The sequence below is a fragment of the Loxodonta africana genome, chromosome 8, assembly GCF_030014295.1.
Source record: "Loxodonta africana isolate mLoxAfr1 chromosome 8, mLoxAfr1.hap2, whole genome shotgun sequence".
NCBI lineage: Eukaryota > Metazoa > Chordata > Mammalia > Proboscidea > Elephantidae > Loxodonta > Loxodonta africana.
In genome coordinates, this window is record NC_087349.1 from 42,202,230 (window position 1) to 42,220,731 (window position 18,502).

An 18,502-nucleotide genomic window follows, 5' to 3' on the forward strand; every position below is an offset into this window, starting at 1 on the left:
TATTGCCTCATTTCCTTCCTGATGTCTTGAAGTGTTCTGTATATTAAACTTTTGGATTCTGCATCTGGTAATTCCAGGCATGCACTTTCATCTAAAAGATCCCTGGATTCTTTGTTTTGAGAGCTTCTTGAGGTGATCATGGCCTGTTTCTTTTTTTTTTTTTTTATAACTTTTATTAAGCTTCAAGTGAACGTTTACAAATCCAATCAGTCTGTCACATGTAAGTTTACATACATCTCACTCCCTACTCCCACTTGCTCTCCCCCTCTTGAGTCAGCCCTTTCAGTCTCTCCTTTCTTGACAATTTTGCCGGCTTCCCTCTCTCTCTATCCTCCCATCCCCCTTCCAGACAAGAGTTGCCAACACAATCTCAAGTGTCCACCTGATACAATTAGCTCACTCTTCATCAGCATCTCTCTCCCACCCGCTGACCAGTCCCTTTCATGTCTGATGAGTTGTCTTCGGGGATGGTTCCTGTCCTGTGCCAACAGAAGGTCTGGGTAGCATGGCCACCAGGATTCCTCTAGTCTCAGTCAGACCATTAAGTTTGGTCTTTTTATGAGAATTTGGGGTCTGCATCCCACTGATCTCCTGCTCCCTCAGGGGTCCTCTGCTGTGCTCCCTGTCAGGGCAGTCATCGATTGTGGCCGGGCACCAACTAGTTCTTCTGGTCTCAGGATGATGTAGGTCTCTGGTTCATGTGGCCCTTTTTGTCTCTTGGGCTCTTAGTTGTTGTGTGGCCTTGGTGTTCTTCATTTTCCTTTGCTCCAGGTGGGTTGAGACCAATTGATGCATCTTAGATGGCCGCTTGTTAGCATTTAAGACCCCAGACGCCACATTTCAAAGTGGGATGCAGAATGATTTCATAATAGAATTATTTTGCCAATTGACTTAGAAGTCCCTGCAAACCATGTTCCCCAGACCCCCGCGCTTGCTCCGCTGACCTTTGAAGCATTCATTTTATCCCGGAAACTTCTTTGCTTTTGGTCCAGTCCAGTTGAGCTGACCTTCCATGTATTGAGTGTTATCTTTCCCTTCACCTAAAGCAGTTCTTACCTACTGATTAATCAATAAAAAACCCTCTCCCACCCTCCCTCCCTCCCCCACTCGTAACCACAAAAGTATGTGTTCTTCTCAGGTTTACTATTTTTCAAGATTTTATAATAGTGGTCTTATACAATATTTGTCCTTTTGCCTCTGACTAATTTCGCTCAGCATAATGCCTTCCAGGTTCCTCCATGTTATGAAATGTTTCAGAGATTCGTCACTGTTCTTTATCGATGCGTAGTATTCCATTGTGTGAATATACCACAATTTATTTACCCATTCATCCGTTGATGGACACCTTGGTTGCTTCCAACTTTTTGCTATTGTAAACAGAGCTGCAATAAACATGGGTGTGCATGTATCTGTTTGTATGAAGGCTCTTGTATCTCTAGGGTATATGCCCAGGAGTGGGATTTCTGGGTTGTATGGTAGTTCTATTTCTAACTGTTTAAGATAACGCCAGATAGATTTCCAAAGTGGTTGTATCATTTTACATTCCCACCAGCAGTGTATAAGAGTTCCAATCTCTCCGCAGCCTCTCCAACATTTATTATTTTGTGTTTTTTGGATTAATGCCAGCCTTGCTGGTGTGAGATGGAATCTCATCGTAGTTTTAATTTGCATTTCTCTAATGGCTAATGATCGAGAGCATTTTCTCATGTATCTGTTGGCTGCCTGACTATCTTCTTTAGTGAAATGTGTGTTCATATCCTTTGCCCACTTCTTGATTGGGTTGCTTGTCTTTTTGTGGTTGAGTTTTGACAGAATCATGTAGATTTTAGAGATCAGGCGCTGGTCGGAGAAGTCATAGCTGAAAATTCTTTCCCAATCTGTAGGTGGTCTTTTTACTCTTTTGGAGAAGTCTTTAGATGAGCATAGGTGTTTGATTTTTAGGAGCTCCCAGTTATCGGGTTTCTCTTCATCATTTTTGGTAATGTTTTGTATTCTGTTTATACCTTGTATTAGGGCTCCTAGGGTTGTCCCAATTTTTTCTTCCATGATCTTTATCGTTTTAGTCTTTATGTTTAGGTCTTTGATCCACTTGGAGTTAGTTTTTGTGCATGGTGTGAGGTATGGGTCCTGTTTCATTTTTTTGCAAATGGATATCCAGTTATGCCAGCACCATTTGTTAAAAAGGCTATCTTTTCCCCAATTAAGTGACACTGGTCCTTTGTCAAATATCAGCTGCTCATACGTGGATGGATCTATGTCTGGGTTTTCAATTCTGTTCCATTGGTCTATGTGCCTGTTGTTGTACCAGTACCAGGCTGTTTTGACTACTGTGGCTGTATAATAGATTCTGAAGTAAGGTAAAGTGAGGCCTCCCACGTTCTTCTTCTTTTTCAGTAGTGCTTTGCTTATCCGGGGCTTCTTTCCCTTCCATATGAAATTGGTGATTTGTTTCTCTATCCCCTTAAAATATGACATTGGAATTTGGATTGGAAGTGCGTTAAATGTATAGATGGCTTTTGGTAGAATAGACATTTTTACTATGTTAAGTCTTCTTATCCATGAGCAGGGTATGTTTTTCCACTTAAGTATGTCCTTTTGAATTTCTTGTAGTAGAGCTTTGTAGTTTTCTTTGTATAGGTCTCTTACATCCTTGGTAAGATTTATTCCTAAGTATCTTATCTTCTTGGGGGCTACTGTGAATGGTATTGATTTGGTTATTTCCTCTTCAGTGTCCTTTTTGTTGATGTAGAGGAATCCAAGTGATTTTTGTATGTTTATTTTATAACCTGAGACTCTGCCAAACTCTTCTATTAGTTTCAGTAGTTTTCTGGAGGATTCCTTAGGGTTTTCTGTGTATATAATCATGTCATCTGCAAATAGTGATAACTTTACTTCTTCCTTGCCAATCCGGATACCTTTTATTTCTTTGTCTAGCCTAATTGCCCTGGCTAGGACTTCCAGCACGATGTTGAATAAGAGCGGTGATAAAGGGCATCCTTGTCTGGTTCCCGTTCTCAAGGGAAATGCTTTCAGGTTCTCTCCATTTAGAGTGATATTGGCTGTTGGCTTTGCATAGATGCCCTTTATTATATTGAGGAATTTTCCTTCAATTCCTATTTTGGTAAGAGTTTTTATCATAAATGGGTGTTGGACTTTGTCAAATGCCTTTTCTGCATCAGTTGATAAGATCATGTGGTTTTTGTCTTTTGTTTTATTTATGTGATGGATTACATTAATGGTTTTTCTGATATTAAACCAGCCTTGCATACCTGGTATAAATCCCTCTGGATCAGGGTGAATTATTTTTTTGATGTGTTGTTGGATTCTGTTGGCTAGAATTTTGTTGAGGATTTTTTAATCAATGTTCATGAGGGATATAGGTCTATAATTTTCTTTTTTTGTAATGTCTTTACCTGGTTTTAGTATCAGGGAGATGGTGGCTTCATAGAATGAGTTGGGTAGTATTCCGTCATTTTCTATGCTTTGGAATACCTTCAGAAGTAGTGGTGTTAACTCTTCTCTGAAAGTTTGGTAGAACTCTGCAGTGAAGCCGTCCGGGCCAGGGCTTTTTTTTGTTGGGAGTTTTTTGATTACCGTTTCAATCTCTTTTTTTGTTATGGGTCTATTTAGTTGTTCTACTTCTGAATGTGTTAGTTTAGGTAGGTAGTGTTTTTCCAGGAATTCATCCATTTCTCCTAGGTTTTCAAATTTGTTAGAGTATAATTTTTCATAATAATCTGAAATGATTCTTTTAATTTCATTTGGTTCTGTTGTGATGTGGTCCTTCTCATTTCTTATTCGGGTTATTTGTTTCCTTTCCTGTATTTCTTTAGTCAGTCTAGCCAATGGTTTATCAATTTTGTGAATTTTTTCAAAGAACCAGCTTTTGGCTTTGTTAATTCTTTCAATTGTTTTTCTGTTCTCTAATTCATTTAGTTCAGCTCTAATTTTTATTATTTGTTTTCTTCTGGAGCCTGATGGATTCTTTTGTTGCTCAGTTTCTATTTGTTCAAGTTGTAGGGACAGTTCTCTGATTTTGGCTCTTTCTTCTTTTTGTATGTGTGCATTTATCGATATAAATCGGCCTCTGAGCACTGCTTTTGCTGTGTCCCAGACGTTTTGATAGGAAGTATTTTCATTCTCGTTGCTTTCTATGAATTTCCTTATTCCCTCCTTGATGTCTTCTATAACCCAGTCTTTTTTCAGGAGGGGATTGTTCATTTTCCAAGTATTTGATTTCTTTTCCCTAGTTTTCCTGTTATTGATCTCTAGTTTTATTGCCTTGTGGTCTGATAAGATGCTTTGTAATATTTCGATGTTTTGGACTCTGCAAAGGTTTGTTTTATGACCTAATATGTGGTCTATTCTAGAGAATGTTCCATGTGCGCTAGAAAAAAAAGTATATTTTGCAGCAGTTGGGTGGAGAGTTCTGTATAAGTCAATGAGGTCAAGTTGGTTGATTGTTGTAATTAGATCTTCCGTGTCTCTATTGAGCTTCTTACTGGATGTCCTGTCCTTCTCCGAAAGTGGTGTGTTGAAGTCTCCTACTATAATTGTGGAGGTATCTATCTCACTTTTCAATTCTGTTAAAATCTGATTTATGTATCTTGCAGCCCTGTCATTGGGTGCATATATATTTAATATGGTTATGTCTTCCTGATCAATTGTCCCTTTTATCATTATATAGTGTCCTTCTTTATCCTTTGTGGTAGATTTAAGTCTAAAGTCTGTTCTGTCAGAAATTAATATTGCTACTCCTCTTCTTTTTTGCTTATTGTTTGCTTGATATACTTTTTTCCATCCTTTGAGTTTTAGTTTGTTTGTGTCTCTAAGTCTAAGGTGTGTCTCTTGCAGGCAGCATATAGATGGATCGTGTTTCTTTATCCAGTCTGTGACTCTCTGTCTCTTTATTGGTGCATTTAGTCCATTTACATTCAGGGTTATTATAGATAAATAAGTTTTTAGTGTTGTCATTTTGATGCCTTTTTATGTGTGTTGTTGACAATTTCATTTTTCCACATACTTTTTTGTGCTGAGGCGTTTTTCTTAGTAAATTGTGAGATCCTCATTTTCATAGTGTTTGACTTTATGTTAGTTGAGTCGTTACGTTTTTCTTGGTTTTTATCTTGAGTTATAGAGTTGTTATACCTTTTTGTGGTTACCTTATTATTTACCCCTATTTTTCTAAGTAAAAACCTAACTTGTATTGTTCTATATCGCCTTGTATCACTCTCCATATGGCAGTTGAATGCCTCCTGTATTTAGTCCCTCTTTTTGATTATTGTGATCTTTTACCTATTGACTTCCATGATTCCCTGTTATGTGTATTTTTTTTTTTAATTAATCTTAATTTGTTTGTTTTTGTGATTTCCGTATTTGAGTTGATATCAGGACGTTCTGTTTTGTGACCTTGTGTTGTGCTGGTGTCTGATATTATTGGTTTTCTGACCAAACAATATCCTTTAGTATTTCTTGTAGCTTTGGTTTGGTTTTTGTAAATTCTCTAAACTTGTGTTTGTCTGTAAATATCTTAATTTCGCCTTCATATTTCAGAGAGAGTTTTGCTGAATATATGATCCTTGGCTGGCAGTTTTTCTCCTTCAGTGTTCTGTATATGTCGTCCTGTTCCCTTCTTGTCTGCATGGTTTCTGCTGAGTAGTCTGAACTTATTCTTATTGATTCTCCCTTGAAGGAAACCTTTCTTTTCTCCCTGGCTGCTTTTAAAATTTTCTGTTTATCTTTGGTTTTGGTGAGTTTGATGACAATATGTCTTGGTGTTTTTCTTTTTGGATCAATCTTAAATGGGGTTCGATGAGCATCTTGGATAGATATCCTTTTGTTTTTCATGATGTCAGGGAAGTTTTCTGTTAGGAGTTCTTCAACTATTTTCTCTGTGTTTTCTGTCTCCCCTCCCTGTTCTGGGACTCCAATTACCCGCAGGTTTTCCTTCTTGATAGAGTCCCACATAATTCTTAGGGTTTCTTCATTTTTTTTAATTCTTTTATCTGATTTTTTTTCAGCTATGTTGGTGTTCATTCCCTGGTCCTCCAGATGTCCCAGTCTTCATTCTAATTGCTCGAGTCTGCTCCTCTGACTTCCTATTGCGTTGTCTAATTCTGTAATTTTATTGTTAATCTTTTGGATTTCTACATTTTGTCTCTCTATGGATTCTTGCAACTTATTAATTTTTCCACTATGTTCTTGAGTAATTTTTTTGAGTTCTTCAACAGTTTTATCGGTGTGTTCCTTGGCTTTTTCTGCAGTTATCCTAATTTCATTTGTGATATCTTTAAGCATTCTGTAAATTAGTTTTTTATATTCTGTATCTGATAATTCCAGGATTGTATGTTCATTTGGGAAAGATTTTGATTCTTTTGTTTAGGGGGTTGGAGAAGCTGTCATGGTCTGCTTCTTTAAGTGGTTTGATATGGATTGTTGCCTCTGAGCCATCACTGGGAAACTAGTTTTTCCAGAAAATCCGCTAAAAAAAAAATGCAGTCCGATCCCTATCAGAGTTCTCCCTCTGGCTCAGGCTATTCGGATGTTAATGAAGCCGCCTGCATCCAGTCCAAATCCCGGCGGGACGGTTCTCCGGCTGGGACGCTGCTCTTCCTGCTCCAAGACCAGTCACTGCCTCCCGGGGACTTCTCCTACCGGCTGCGTCCCACGCCGCCCGCGGAACCGGCTGGTCCCCCTCCCGGGGTTAGTTCAGGGGGGGTGGAGCAGCTCTCTGTGGTTGTGCCGTACCTGACTGGTATGCTGGCTCCAGGCTCTGGAAACAATTGCTGCTTCCCCGTATTAGTTCGTTCTCCGTCTCTAAATCTGTGTTTGTTGTTCAGGGTTCGTAGATTGTTATGTATGTGATCGATTCACTTGTTTTTCCGTGTCTTTGTTGTAAGAGGGATCCGAGGTAACGTCTGCCTAGTCCGCCATCTTGGCTCCGCCACCCATGGCCTGTTTCTTTATGTGACTTGATATTGACTGTTATCTCTGAGCCATCTACAAGTTATTGTATTAGTTTATGCTTGCTTACTGTGTCGTAGCTGCTTGCTTTGTTTTGTTTTGGTATACCCCTATGGGTTGCTTCAGTGAGCTAGCTTGATTATTTTCGCCTTTGGAGCTCTGGTGTTCTGTCCCCAGCTGGCTAGAGCTATTATCAGGTATATCAGTCTAGGAGTCCATTCAGTTTTCTTGTATGAATTCAGCTCAGGTTTCCAGGTAGCTGATCATCAAGTGTGTGGTACAGCCTCTGTCCTACAGTCTTAGAGGGGCAGGGGTGACTGGTGTATATACCCGTATCTGATTGCAGCAGGGGGTCACACTCTGAAGAAGGCAGGGGGCTGAGAACTGACCCCCAAGTGTCTCTGAGGAAAACACGTCTCTGTTCCCTAGAGCATGCTGGTGGGTGGGCTCTGCAGAGGGACCATGGGCACCCAAAGATTTTGTTGTAAGGACTGGGAGGTACCAGTTATCCCTGGGCCTGTGTCGCGTGTGGCTGGCGACCCAAGTGGAGCTCCCAGTCCTTAGGTCCCTGTTGTGGGTAGGTGAGGACTTTTTTTAATAGGCAAAGCAATGTCGAACGTCAAACACCCACCTCTCTACCGCACCGCTGAAATGGTTGGAGTTTGCCAACAAGGGCCTATCCCCTGAAATAGGCCCACACAGGTCCATGCAGAAGGGAAAGGTGCTCAAGGTCCGTGGACGGTTTATGCCTGGACAGGAGCTGCTTCTGTCCTGAGCTCCCCCAGTTAATGGAGCTAGGCAAATTATCTTTTCCCCCCAGTTACAAATTTTTTCCTTCCCCAAGGCCGGGAGGACAGCTCCAGGTGCTCACCAGGGTCTATCTCAGGCCTAGGGATTCAGCCGCTGAAGGTGGGTTGGGGGTTGGGGGGGGCGCGGTAAAATATAGGCAAGTACTTAGCTTTTGCCGAGAGTGCCCTTCTGCTGAGGTTCCGGAGGTATGAGTGTGCTGTGTGGTTGGCTGCTTCTCCCTGAGGAAACTGCAGCTGAATGCTAGGACCGGCCCGCCGCCACCGCTGCCGCCGCTGCAGCCGCTCCAGGAATGGTGCCTGAGGGCTTCCCGCGATTCAGGTCCAGCAACTCCTCTCTGCTTCTGATCGGTCTCTTCCTTCCCCTGCCCCTCAGTTCGTTGTCTAAGCTTGCCTTTGATGCTCAGGGCTCCCAGCTTGTCACAAATATACTCGTTTCATTGTTTTATTGGGTCTTTGTTATAAAGAGGGCTCGACGGAAGTGTCTGTCTATTCTGCCATCTTGGCTCTTCCTCCATTATTGCTCTTTTGAAAAGTTGTGTAGAAAATGTTTGAATTTACCCGTATAAGATTATAACCCCAAAAGTATCCCATTAAAAATGAAGTTTTAAAAGGTTGACCAAGATAAGAAGCTATTAGTTATCAATACTCAAAGGTTTTACTGTGTGCTTTCTTTGATTTGGAGCCCTGGTGGCGGAGTGATTAAGAGCTATGGCTGCTAACCATGTGGTTGGCAGTTTGAATCCACTAGCCGATCCTTGGAAACTGTGTGAGACAGTTCTACTCTGTCATGTATGGTCATTATGAATTGGAATCGACTTGACAGCAATGGGTTTTTTGGGGGCTTATTTGATTTTAGCTTATTAATGAGATAAGCTCTTAGAGATTTTGCTGAGTCACCTTGAAGTAAAGCCAGTCCCAAAGACCAGTGAACTAGTGGGCAAAGAAGGACAGATTAATCTGCTGGAGTGTAAGCATGCCTGTGGGTGTGCAGATGTTGTATGTGTCTCAGGGCTGAATGAGGAGGGGCATTAAGAGATGAATGGTTTACAGTAGCCAAAAGGTGGGAACAACCTACGTGTCCATCAACAGATGAATGGATAAACAAAATATGATATACAGATACAATGGGATATTACTCAGCCATAAAAAGAAATGAAGTCCTGATATATGCTACAACATGGATAAACCTTAAAAACGTTATGCTGAGTGAAATAAATCCATTGCAAAAGGACTGGTACAGTATGATCCCACTTGTGAAATAGGCAAATGTACGGGGACCAAAGCTTATTAATGGTTACCACATGTTGAAGGGCGAGAGGAAAAGGGAGTCATTGCTTAAGGGGCACTGAGTTAATGGTGGTGGAATAATTTGGAAAAGAACAGTGGTAATGCACAACATGATGAATGTAATCAGTGTCACTGAATTATGTATGTAAAGATTTTCCATTGAGAAATGTTATATATATTATCACCCTAATAAAAATAAAGAAGGAAGGAGGGAGGGAGGAAGGAAGAAATGGGGTGGTTCTTTTTTAGCTAGCCTAGAAGAAATGTCATTATTCTTGGAGAATGATTCTTCCACCAGATAACCTCCTTCGATATTGAACAGCCTAAAAGGACTTCTGCCTTTCCTGCTTCTAGACCACTGCTCTTCCAGACAAATGAATGTGTGGCCTCCAGTCCTGCTTTGGGCGACATTATTCCGTTCAGCGTCATTATTCAGTTTTTGTTCACGAGAGCACCAGCTGAGCTGAAATCCCCCTTCCAGGTAATAAAGTGAAGCCAGCATCCTCTTGCCTTTCCCTGTTAACTTTGTGCAAACTGAGCTCCTCTCCCTGAATGGGTTCTTGGCCTTCTCTGACCTAATTCCATCATGGATTTCTATTTTTGGCAGTACATGGAGATCAGAAGAGGAAAATTCCCACTACCCAGCACCTACTTTCCCATCAGTGTAAAAAAAATTACGTAGTGAATCCCTTTAATTAATAATGGCACACGTGGCTTATGTTCATGAAGTATTTTTGGTGGAGGCCCCAGTTCTTTTGCTCACCCACCATCAGTTGGCAAATCTAGAAGGTCCTTCATGGTGAATCAAGGGCTGTGACACCTCTGCACACTGGCCCCAGGCGGTGCTTGGGTAGTTTCACCTTGCAAATCCTTGAGAGTGCTTTCATTCACGCATATGTACTCTGTCTCCTCCAATTGTGTTCCCACACGGCAGAGGGCAGAGTGGTCCCACGCACGCTTCTCCCAGTGGCTGGATGACCATCCATCTGAAAAGGACAGACTCTTCCTCATCAGGTAAAGTCATCTGTTCGGGGGCTTCCGTCTGTGCTGGAAGCCCAGGAGGGAGGGGTTTGGGGAGATGAAGGGGCTGCGCCTGGGTGGGCGTGTATGTATGCTGTACCTCCTCCTCAGCACAGGCATAAACGTGCTGGAGCATGTTCTTGGGACCGTTCGTCACAACAGCTTTTTCTTTCCATGCCCTTCCCTACCAAATCTGCACACCATCCTTCATGCTATCAGACACCCAAAGCAGCCCTAAGAGCATGCATTTCCAGTTTGGAAAACCAACTTCAGCTACGAAAAGACCCCTTACCTTAGCTCCATGTCTTCTGCATCATTTTATGTCTGGCAGCTATTGAGCTGGTGGAGCACCCAGTGTGAGTAAACTTTGAAAAATACCCAGATGTGACATGTTAGCAGGAGACCACTTAGATACCTGGCAGCTACTTAGATTCCACATGCCCTCATGTAGTACCTCAAAAATGCACACATGCACACATGTGCATACACACAAATGCAACATACATACACCCCAACCATGTCCAGGGTGGGATGCTTTAAATGTCACATGTAGGGTATTAAACACCTGTTTTCCGTCAGCATTGTCCTCTGAAATTGCTGTCACCGCATTCACCCGGGACCTTAGCGCTGTGTAGCTTTCAGTAGAGTTGGTCACCATTTCCTTCTTGAAACTCATCGACTGACTGATCCAGCAGTTTTTCCTGAGTGCTTACTATTTGCTAGGCCCTGTCCTGTTTTTTTGTCCTAGGAACAGAGGACGCAGAGTAAACAGACATGGCCCCTGCTCTCAGAGCTCCCATAGTCATGTTGCTTTTTAGTTTTCCCCCATGTGGCTTGTTGTATATATGAATATGCATACATGCACATGCATACCTGTGGATGCATCTATCTGTGCACACATATATACCCATATATTCATACCTATACACATATATGCCTATGTATGTATTTGTGTAAACACACATATTTTTTGGTTGTTACTGCAAAATTATATATGTCATATCTCTTACTAAAAAATCCTCTTCTCTTTTGCACTTCTTAGTGACTTCATTTACCTTGGTCAGGCTTTGTGCACTTCACTCACATTGGTTGCTACCTTTCCCATCACCAAAAATAAGTGTCTACTTGTCTTGGAAGGCCCTCGCCTTCTCCACCTCACCCATCCTTGGACACCACCAGAGAACGCTGGTCTCTGTGTAAACATAGGCATCTATTTCTGTTCTAACCACTCTGGCCATTTTCTGTTTTTGTCTTGTTTGCTGAATTGTCTTCCTCTGTCCAGTCCCTAAATGTCATCATTCCCCATATCTTGTTCCTAACTCTTTTTCCTTCTCATTCTGCCTGTACTTTGGTGAGTTCATCCAGATCCATGACTCTAATGACCTCTCCTCTACAACAACTCCGAGGTCTATGACTCACACTGATGCCATGGGGCCTGCGGCCAGCACACTGACTCTCATATGTCACCATTCAAATGTCTCACAGAACCCCTAAATCTTCAAAATAAATCTTCTTTCCTCACAGATATGCTCATCCTCTTATACTCCCTGCCTTGGTTGGGATGTCACTGTCACCTGGCTAGCCAAGCTAGAAAACTTTTAAGTCATCATTAACTCTTCTTTCTCCAAATCCATTCGGTTGTACTTCTTAAGTAGCTCTTGAAATCATTCTCAGCTCTCCCAGAGGACCCTGATGCTGCTGGTCTGGGGGTCACAGCCCCAAATAAGTCTTGTTTGAGCCTAAGTGCAGGTGATGAGTTGGGTTCCCCAAAAACAAAGTGGGCTGATGTGGTGAGGTGGTCCACCCTGTTTGCACAAAAGAATTGTTATAGAGCTTTGAAAAATCCTGATGCCCAGGCCACACCCTAGACTATCCCAGAATCTCTGGGGCGGGACCTGGCATCAGGATTTTCCATAGTGCCCCAGGCAGTTCTACTGTTCCAAGGTTGAGACCCACTGCCATAGTGGGGCATGTTCTAGTTGTCAGGTGAAAGACTCAGCTGAGGCGGCTACAATCGTCCTCAGCTTCCAGGGTGGCACTGAGCTTTCCGGTTTGGTACCCTGAGCTGCAGTGAGCCCCTGGCCACCTAGTGCCTGTGTGGATAGAGTATATCAGCCCAGGCTCTTCTTCCTTGCTTTTTATCTGTTACGCTTTTCTCAGCTATGAGCATCTGACCAAAGAATCTGACCAGCGAGCCTCCCATCGCGGTTAATGTGACTGGTTACAACTGCCCTCAGAAAAGACTTTGGATATGGACAAGGGAGGCTGTGCCTGGGGATAACTCAGGGATTTTCAATGTCTGGGTGGATTCTTTTCCTGAGTCCCAAAGATTCACTCAGCTGCAACACACTTGGTAATAGAAGAGGTCCTTGGTAATTGGGTTAGTGAGCAGGTTCATTTTTGTGGTCTTAACAAGTTGGAATGAGCTCGTCCACAGCAGTTGTCCTGCTGTGGGCACATCACAAAACTGTTTGCTTTTGCTTCTCTTTAAAAATGTCTCTGGAATGATTTCACCAGCAGTGCTGTTGCTAAGCCTATATTTAGCAACTGAAAATCCTGCTCAGTAATGCTGTCATGCCTTTTAAATAAGGCGTACCCATCACTCCACACATGGTTGATGCCAGAGCCTCCATGCTCTGAGCAGAAAATTGAGCCCTCCTGGGGGGATTTAAAAAAACTGGGCTCGTGCTGCAGTCCCGGCTGTTGGCAAGGAGGAGGCCTTTGTCCTAGAGAATGTTCTTTCTTCCCTATTATTGCAAAACTAATCTTGTTCTTACATACTGACGTGTCACTGCATGAATTTCTTTCCCCTGTAGATAAGCCCAGGGTGAATGTTGCTCTTTAAATGTCAGTAAATTTGTTTTAGCTTTGGGGGCAAACTTTTTTTTATACTCATTCTGTTTCTCCTAGCATAATAGTTTAGGCTATCATAAAGTAGGGCAAATTGAGGACAGTGTAACTACTGCTGCTGAATAAATGACAAATATTGGACTCTCTTCTGCCTTCCTTTGCTTCCTTTTGACACCAAATGTTTTTCTAGAGCTTGAGTGGATACTCATCAAGTCAGCTTTAAAGTAAGAGTAATGACTGACTCATGGGGCCAGGTGGTGTAAGTGGGGGATAATTGTCCCAGCTGGGCCCCCACCGGGAGGTGCTCCAGACATGCGCACGCCCTCAGGTACGTGTGCAATACCTGTGGGTCTGTAAGTGGTGAATGTGCTTTCGGTAAAGATAAAGAATGGGTTTTTGATGCACAGGTTTCTCAAGCCCTGCAGAAGTGGTAGGACTGGCCCACAAATCCATTTACTCTTGGTATTTTTACGGAGCAGCACCTCTTCTTCTGGTGGCCCTCTCCTGCATTTCTTTTTCTTAGTCCATCTGAGTAGAACACCTTTATGATGTCAGAAATGTCCACAGGTCTTGTTAGCCTAGTATCACCTTATTTGTTCAATTATCAGACAATGCTTGGTGCCCAGACAATGTTCGGTACTCGTATGAATCCTTGAACCCCTTGTCCTCCTGCTATGGTACAGGGGCTGCAGGCTGGGAACCATTCCTTCAGCTCCTCTGAACTTCTGCAAAATGACTAGATCCCTGTTGGTGGAGGGTAATGTTTGGTCTCCCCTTCTGGTACCTCTCATGCCACTAGATACCTACCACCTCTGAAAACTTTGGGACCAAGAGGGAGGGTGGAGCCAGGGGAAAGCCTGAGGTTTAAATGGCGATGAAGGCATCTGGTATGTCTTTAAGCATTTATTTAATTCAATACTAAGCACACTGAATATTTAGTGCCGGGCACAAATCAATTTTATTTTCTATGAAAACCTCTCCACTTGGCTAGTTTATGTCATATTGAGCTGTGTTGCCACGTTACCATAAGCCTTTCCTTTGCTTATTGGTCCCCCTTCTCCCTCCCAGTAAGGATACCTTAAACAATTTACTTCTTTTGGTTACAAACCAAAGGAGTTGAGACTAACTCTTACATAATGCTTGGCCTGACTTCCAAGAAAGCTGATGTTTTGCTCAAGCAAATGAAATAATTTAATAAAAGTACTTGAAAATCTTGCTCTGATTTTATGTGGGTGGGCAGCTTAAATCTGTTTTTCTCTCACAGTTCTGATGGTGTTTTTGATGAATACCAAAAAAAAAAAAACAACTCATTTCTGAGCTTCCTTCTACATATTGTGTAATTTATATAATGTCTTATAGTTTTGTATGCAACTGAAACTGCTAAGTTGATTTTACTCATTTATTTAAATAAAATGGATTTAATCCATTTTTCAACTCACTTTCTTTCTTAGATGAATACATATACCATTGTCTCAGAGATAGTTGGGGGCCTTGGAGATTTCTCTGCTGTGTATTAATCTTTAGGGACTCCATTCGGGGAGTGGAGGTACAGCATGTTGCCCAGGATAGTATAGCAACTGGAAAAGTGTGACAAAAAGAAGCAGGTTTTCCATAGAGAAGCAGCTACATTAGGGCTCAGCTCTGATATGTTAACTAAGACATCTCACCAGGCATTGTTCTGTAACAGCATTAAATTCTATCTTGCATGTTTGTGCTTCTTTTGAGGATCGCTTTATCACATTTCACCTTTAAATTTCTTCTGCACTTCTGTTTTTACTTGTCATTACAGCTTCTACTTTGCTGTATATCTAATTCATTTTTTTATTCATTCACCATGCACTTGTCAAGCACCAGATCCTGGGGATACATAAATGAACAGAACAGCCCAACCTTCAAAGTTAACTTACACGTGAACAGATGCTTACACTGTGATGTGGTAATGTGGTGTTAGAAATGTAAATATCTTGTTGAAATTATATAGTCTGAGCGCGAGACTCCATGTAGAAGTGTGGTGGGAGAAGAGTCTTTGAGTGCCTTCTGTGTACCTAGCAACAGCCAGGTGCAATCACAGTGCAACCTTTTAATTCTCACAGTTGTATCATGTAGGTAGTATTCCCATTTTGCAGATGAGAAGATAGGCTGAAAATGTAACCAAGGTGACACAGCTAGACAGTGGGGCAAAGCCAAATATCCAGAAATATACCTCTTAATAGGAGCCTGCCCATCTGTCTACACACAGCAGATTGAAAGTAATCATGCCCTGAAGGGAGAATGGAGCCAGCTTCCAGCGATTCCAAAATGCCGAGATCCTGCTAAGCCAAGATTGTTTGATACAGAAGTCATAGGTCTTTCCACAAATTCCCGTTGACTCCAAGACATTTCCATTCTTTTGTGCTTTCTGCAATTAGGAAAAGCTTTAACAAAGAGGGAGCATTTGATAAAGAGCTGCATAGAAAAAACCAAGAAAGGACATTCCAAGGATAAGATACTATGCAAAGACCTAAGAGAATGTGTCCCAGTAACTAAGATATTTGGGGTTGCTAAGATGAGTAGACTCTTCCCCAGTCCCTACCTTGTTACAGAGACATCTATATTTCAGAGTACTACTATGCACACAAACACCCCAGCCCCCCACCTGGGAGGACATTGGGGTTGGGCTAGGAGTCACAAATGGGGTAAAACGGCTTTGCACATTACTTGATAACACAAACAACTGAAACTCATAATTCGAGGTTTTTTTAGGCTGCGGCAAACTGTCTAGAGCCTAGCTGCAGCACAGAAAAGTCTGGGAGAAGGACGATGATGAAACAAACCCGTGAGCTTAGACATTATTCTATAGGGAGTATGGTGTGGCAAGTGATATTATACTTCAGGAAGACATCTCTTGATACAGCATGGAAGATGGAGATGGCAAGGGTTCAAACCGAAGCAAAGGGGAAAGGAGGGGCTGGATGTGGCAATACACTGATGAGGTAAATTAATAGGATTTGATGTTGGGGTATAGGAGTCAAAGAGAACTTGATAGAGACCCTTGGGGAGATAGCACCCTTTGTTGAAATAGGGGACAGGAGGCAGAACAGGGCCCTGAGTTTTTGACAAGTAAGTTAGACAAATCAGAAGTAAGTCAGCTAAAGAGGTCCAGAAGACAGCCAGATACAGAAATCCATAGGGGGGTCAGGGCTGGAAACTAGAGATTTGAAATTCATTAGTATATGACAGTGGAGGGAGACCGTTGAGTGAATAACAAAATAGACAGGACTCTGGGAATTTTTCTTTTTTCCCTTACATTTTTTTTTTATTGTGGTAACAGTGTATGTAACAAAATTTTTGACATTTCAATAATCTTCACATGTACAGTTCAGTAACATTATGTTCATCATGTTTTTCAACCATCACCCTTACCAGTCACAGATTATACCATCAGCCTTAATAGAAGCTCGGTGTCTCCTAAGAATCGTGTCTTCCTGTCCTCCTGCCTCCCACCTGCCCCTTGTAACTGATAAACTTTGGTCTGTATATACTTGTCTACTCTAGATAATTTATATAAGTGGGAACATACAATATTTGTCCTTTCGTGACTGACTTTATTCAGCATGATGTTTTCAAGGTTCATCCATGTTGTAACATGTATAAGGACTTCCTTTCTCTTTTTTTTTGCCATCTACTGCATCTTTTTTTTTTTTTAATTGTGCTTTAGGTGAAAGTTTACAGCTAAAGATAATTTCTCATACAAAAATTTACACATATATTGTTATGTGACACTAGTTGCAATCCCTATAATGTAACAGCACACTCCCCCTTTCCACCCCAGGTTTCCCGTGTCCATTCAACCAGCTCAGATCCCTTTCTGCCTTCTCATCCCATCTCTGGACAGGAGCTGCCGACTTAGTCTTGTATGTCTACTTGAACTAAGAAGCACACTCTTCACAAGTTTTATTTTATGTTTTACAGTCCAGCCTAATCTTTGTCTCTTCAGATTGGTTTCAGGCATCTTTTTAGTTCTGGGTTAACAGAGAGCCTGGGTACCATATCTTCTGGGGTTCCTCTAGTCTCAGACAGACCATTAAGTCTGGTCTTTTTACGTAAAACTGAGTTCTGCCCCACACTCTTCTGCTCCACTGGGGACTGTATGTTGTGTGCCCTGTCAGGGAGGTCATTGGTGGTAGCTGGGTACCATCTAGTTCTGGTCTCAGGCTGATGGAGTCTCTGGTTTATGTGGCCCTGTTGCCTCTTGGGTTAATATTTTCCTTGTGTCTTTGGTGTTCTTCATTTTCCTTTGCTCCAGGTGGGTTTGGGCCAATTGATACATCTTAGATGGCCAATCACAAGCTTTTAAGACCCCAGACGCCACTCACCAAAGTGGGATGCGGAACATTTTCTTAATGAACTTTGTTATGCCAGTTGACCTAGATGTCTGCTGAAACCATGGTCTCCAGGCCCCCGCCCCTGCTCCTCTGTCTCTCGAAGTGTTTGTGTCCAGGAAAGTTCATAGCTTTTGGTTTAGTCTAGTTGTGCTGACTTCCCCTGTATTATGCTTTGTCCTTCCCTTCACTAATTGTCTATTATCTAGTTAGTGAATTCTCCCTCCCTCCCTTCCTCCCCTCATAACCATCAAAGAATATTTTCTTGTGTGTTTAAACCTTTTCTTGAGTTCTTCGTGGTCTCATACAATATTTGTCCTTTTGTGACTAATTTCACTCAGCCTAATGCCTTCCAGATTCATCCATGTTGTGAGATGTTTTGCACATTCATCATTGTTCTTAATCGTTGTGTAGTATTCCACTGTGTGAATATACCATAATTTGTTTATCCATTCATCTCTTGATGGGCATCTAGGTTGTTTCCATCTTTTTGCTATTGTGAACAGTGCTGCTATGAACATGGGTGTGCACGTATCTATTCATGTGACGGGTCTTATTTCTCTAGGATATATTCCAAGGAGTGGGATTGCTGGATCGTGTGGTACTTCTATTTCTAACTTTTTAAGGAAGCACCAAATCGATTTAAAAGTAGTTGTGCCATTTTACACTCCCACCAGCAGTAAGTGTTCCAGTCTCTCCACAATGTCTCCAATATTTATTACTTTGTGTTTTCGGGATTAATGAGGATTCTGGGAATTCTATTCCCAATTAAATGTAAAATAACTTGAGCTAGGATTTATGTTTTCAATGTTTGGGAGCCAAAGAATCAGTTAAGAACTAAGTATTCCATGGGGCTTGAGATTGTATTAGTGAGCTGCATAATGGTATTAATTTATATCTTTATAGAAATGCTCACATCTCAAAGTATGAAATTTTGAAGAAAACAGTATCAGGGCAAAAATCTGATTGGTGTACCTGGGATACTGAAAAATTAGTCTTTTAACCATTCTTTTTAGCTCCACTTAAACATGATGTAATACTTAAGCAAAGGACCTAGTTCAGATTGGCAAATTTCTTCTGTAAAGGGCCTAACAGTTAATATTTTAGGCTTTGTAGCCCATATGGTCTCTGCCTCGACTGTTCAAGTAACTCTGCCATTGTAGTGTGAAAGCAGCCATAGAAAATACATAAATACATGTGGCTGTGTTCCAA

At 41.8% G+C, this 18,502-nt stretch overlaps 1 protein-coding gene across 4 annotated transcripts in view; it reads left to right on the plus strand.

Moving 5' to 3' along the window:
- The window catches only part of COG5 (component of oligomeric golgi complex 5), a 330,055-nt gene that overhangs the window by 291,122 nt on the left and 20,431 nt on the right, over positions 1–18,502 (plus strand). Inside the window, exons 20-21 of one of the 4 annotated variants that reach the window (XM_003407008.4) lie at positions 9,414–9,540; positions 9,994–10,073. The exons of 1 other annotated variant lie outside the window; for it this stretch is intronic. In XM_003407008.4, coding sequence (XP_003407056.3) covers positions 9,414–9,540; positions 9,994–10,073 — 207 coding nt within the window. Of the gene's footprint in view, positions 1–9,357; positions 9,541–9,993; positions 10,074–18,502 lie in introns of those variants that run through there. 2 more of the 4 variants (XR_010322654.1, XM_064289836.1) reach the window with 2 other exon arrangements.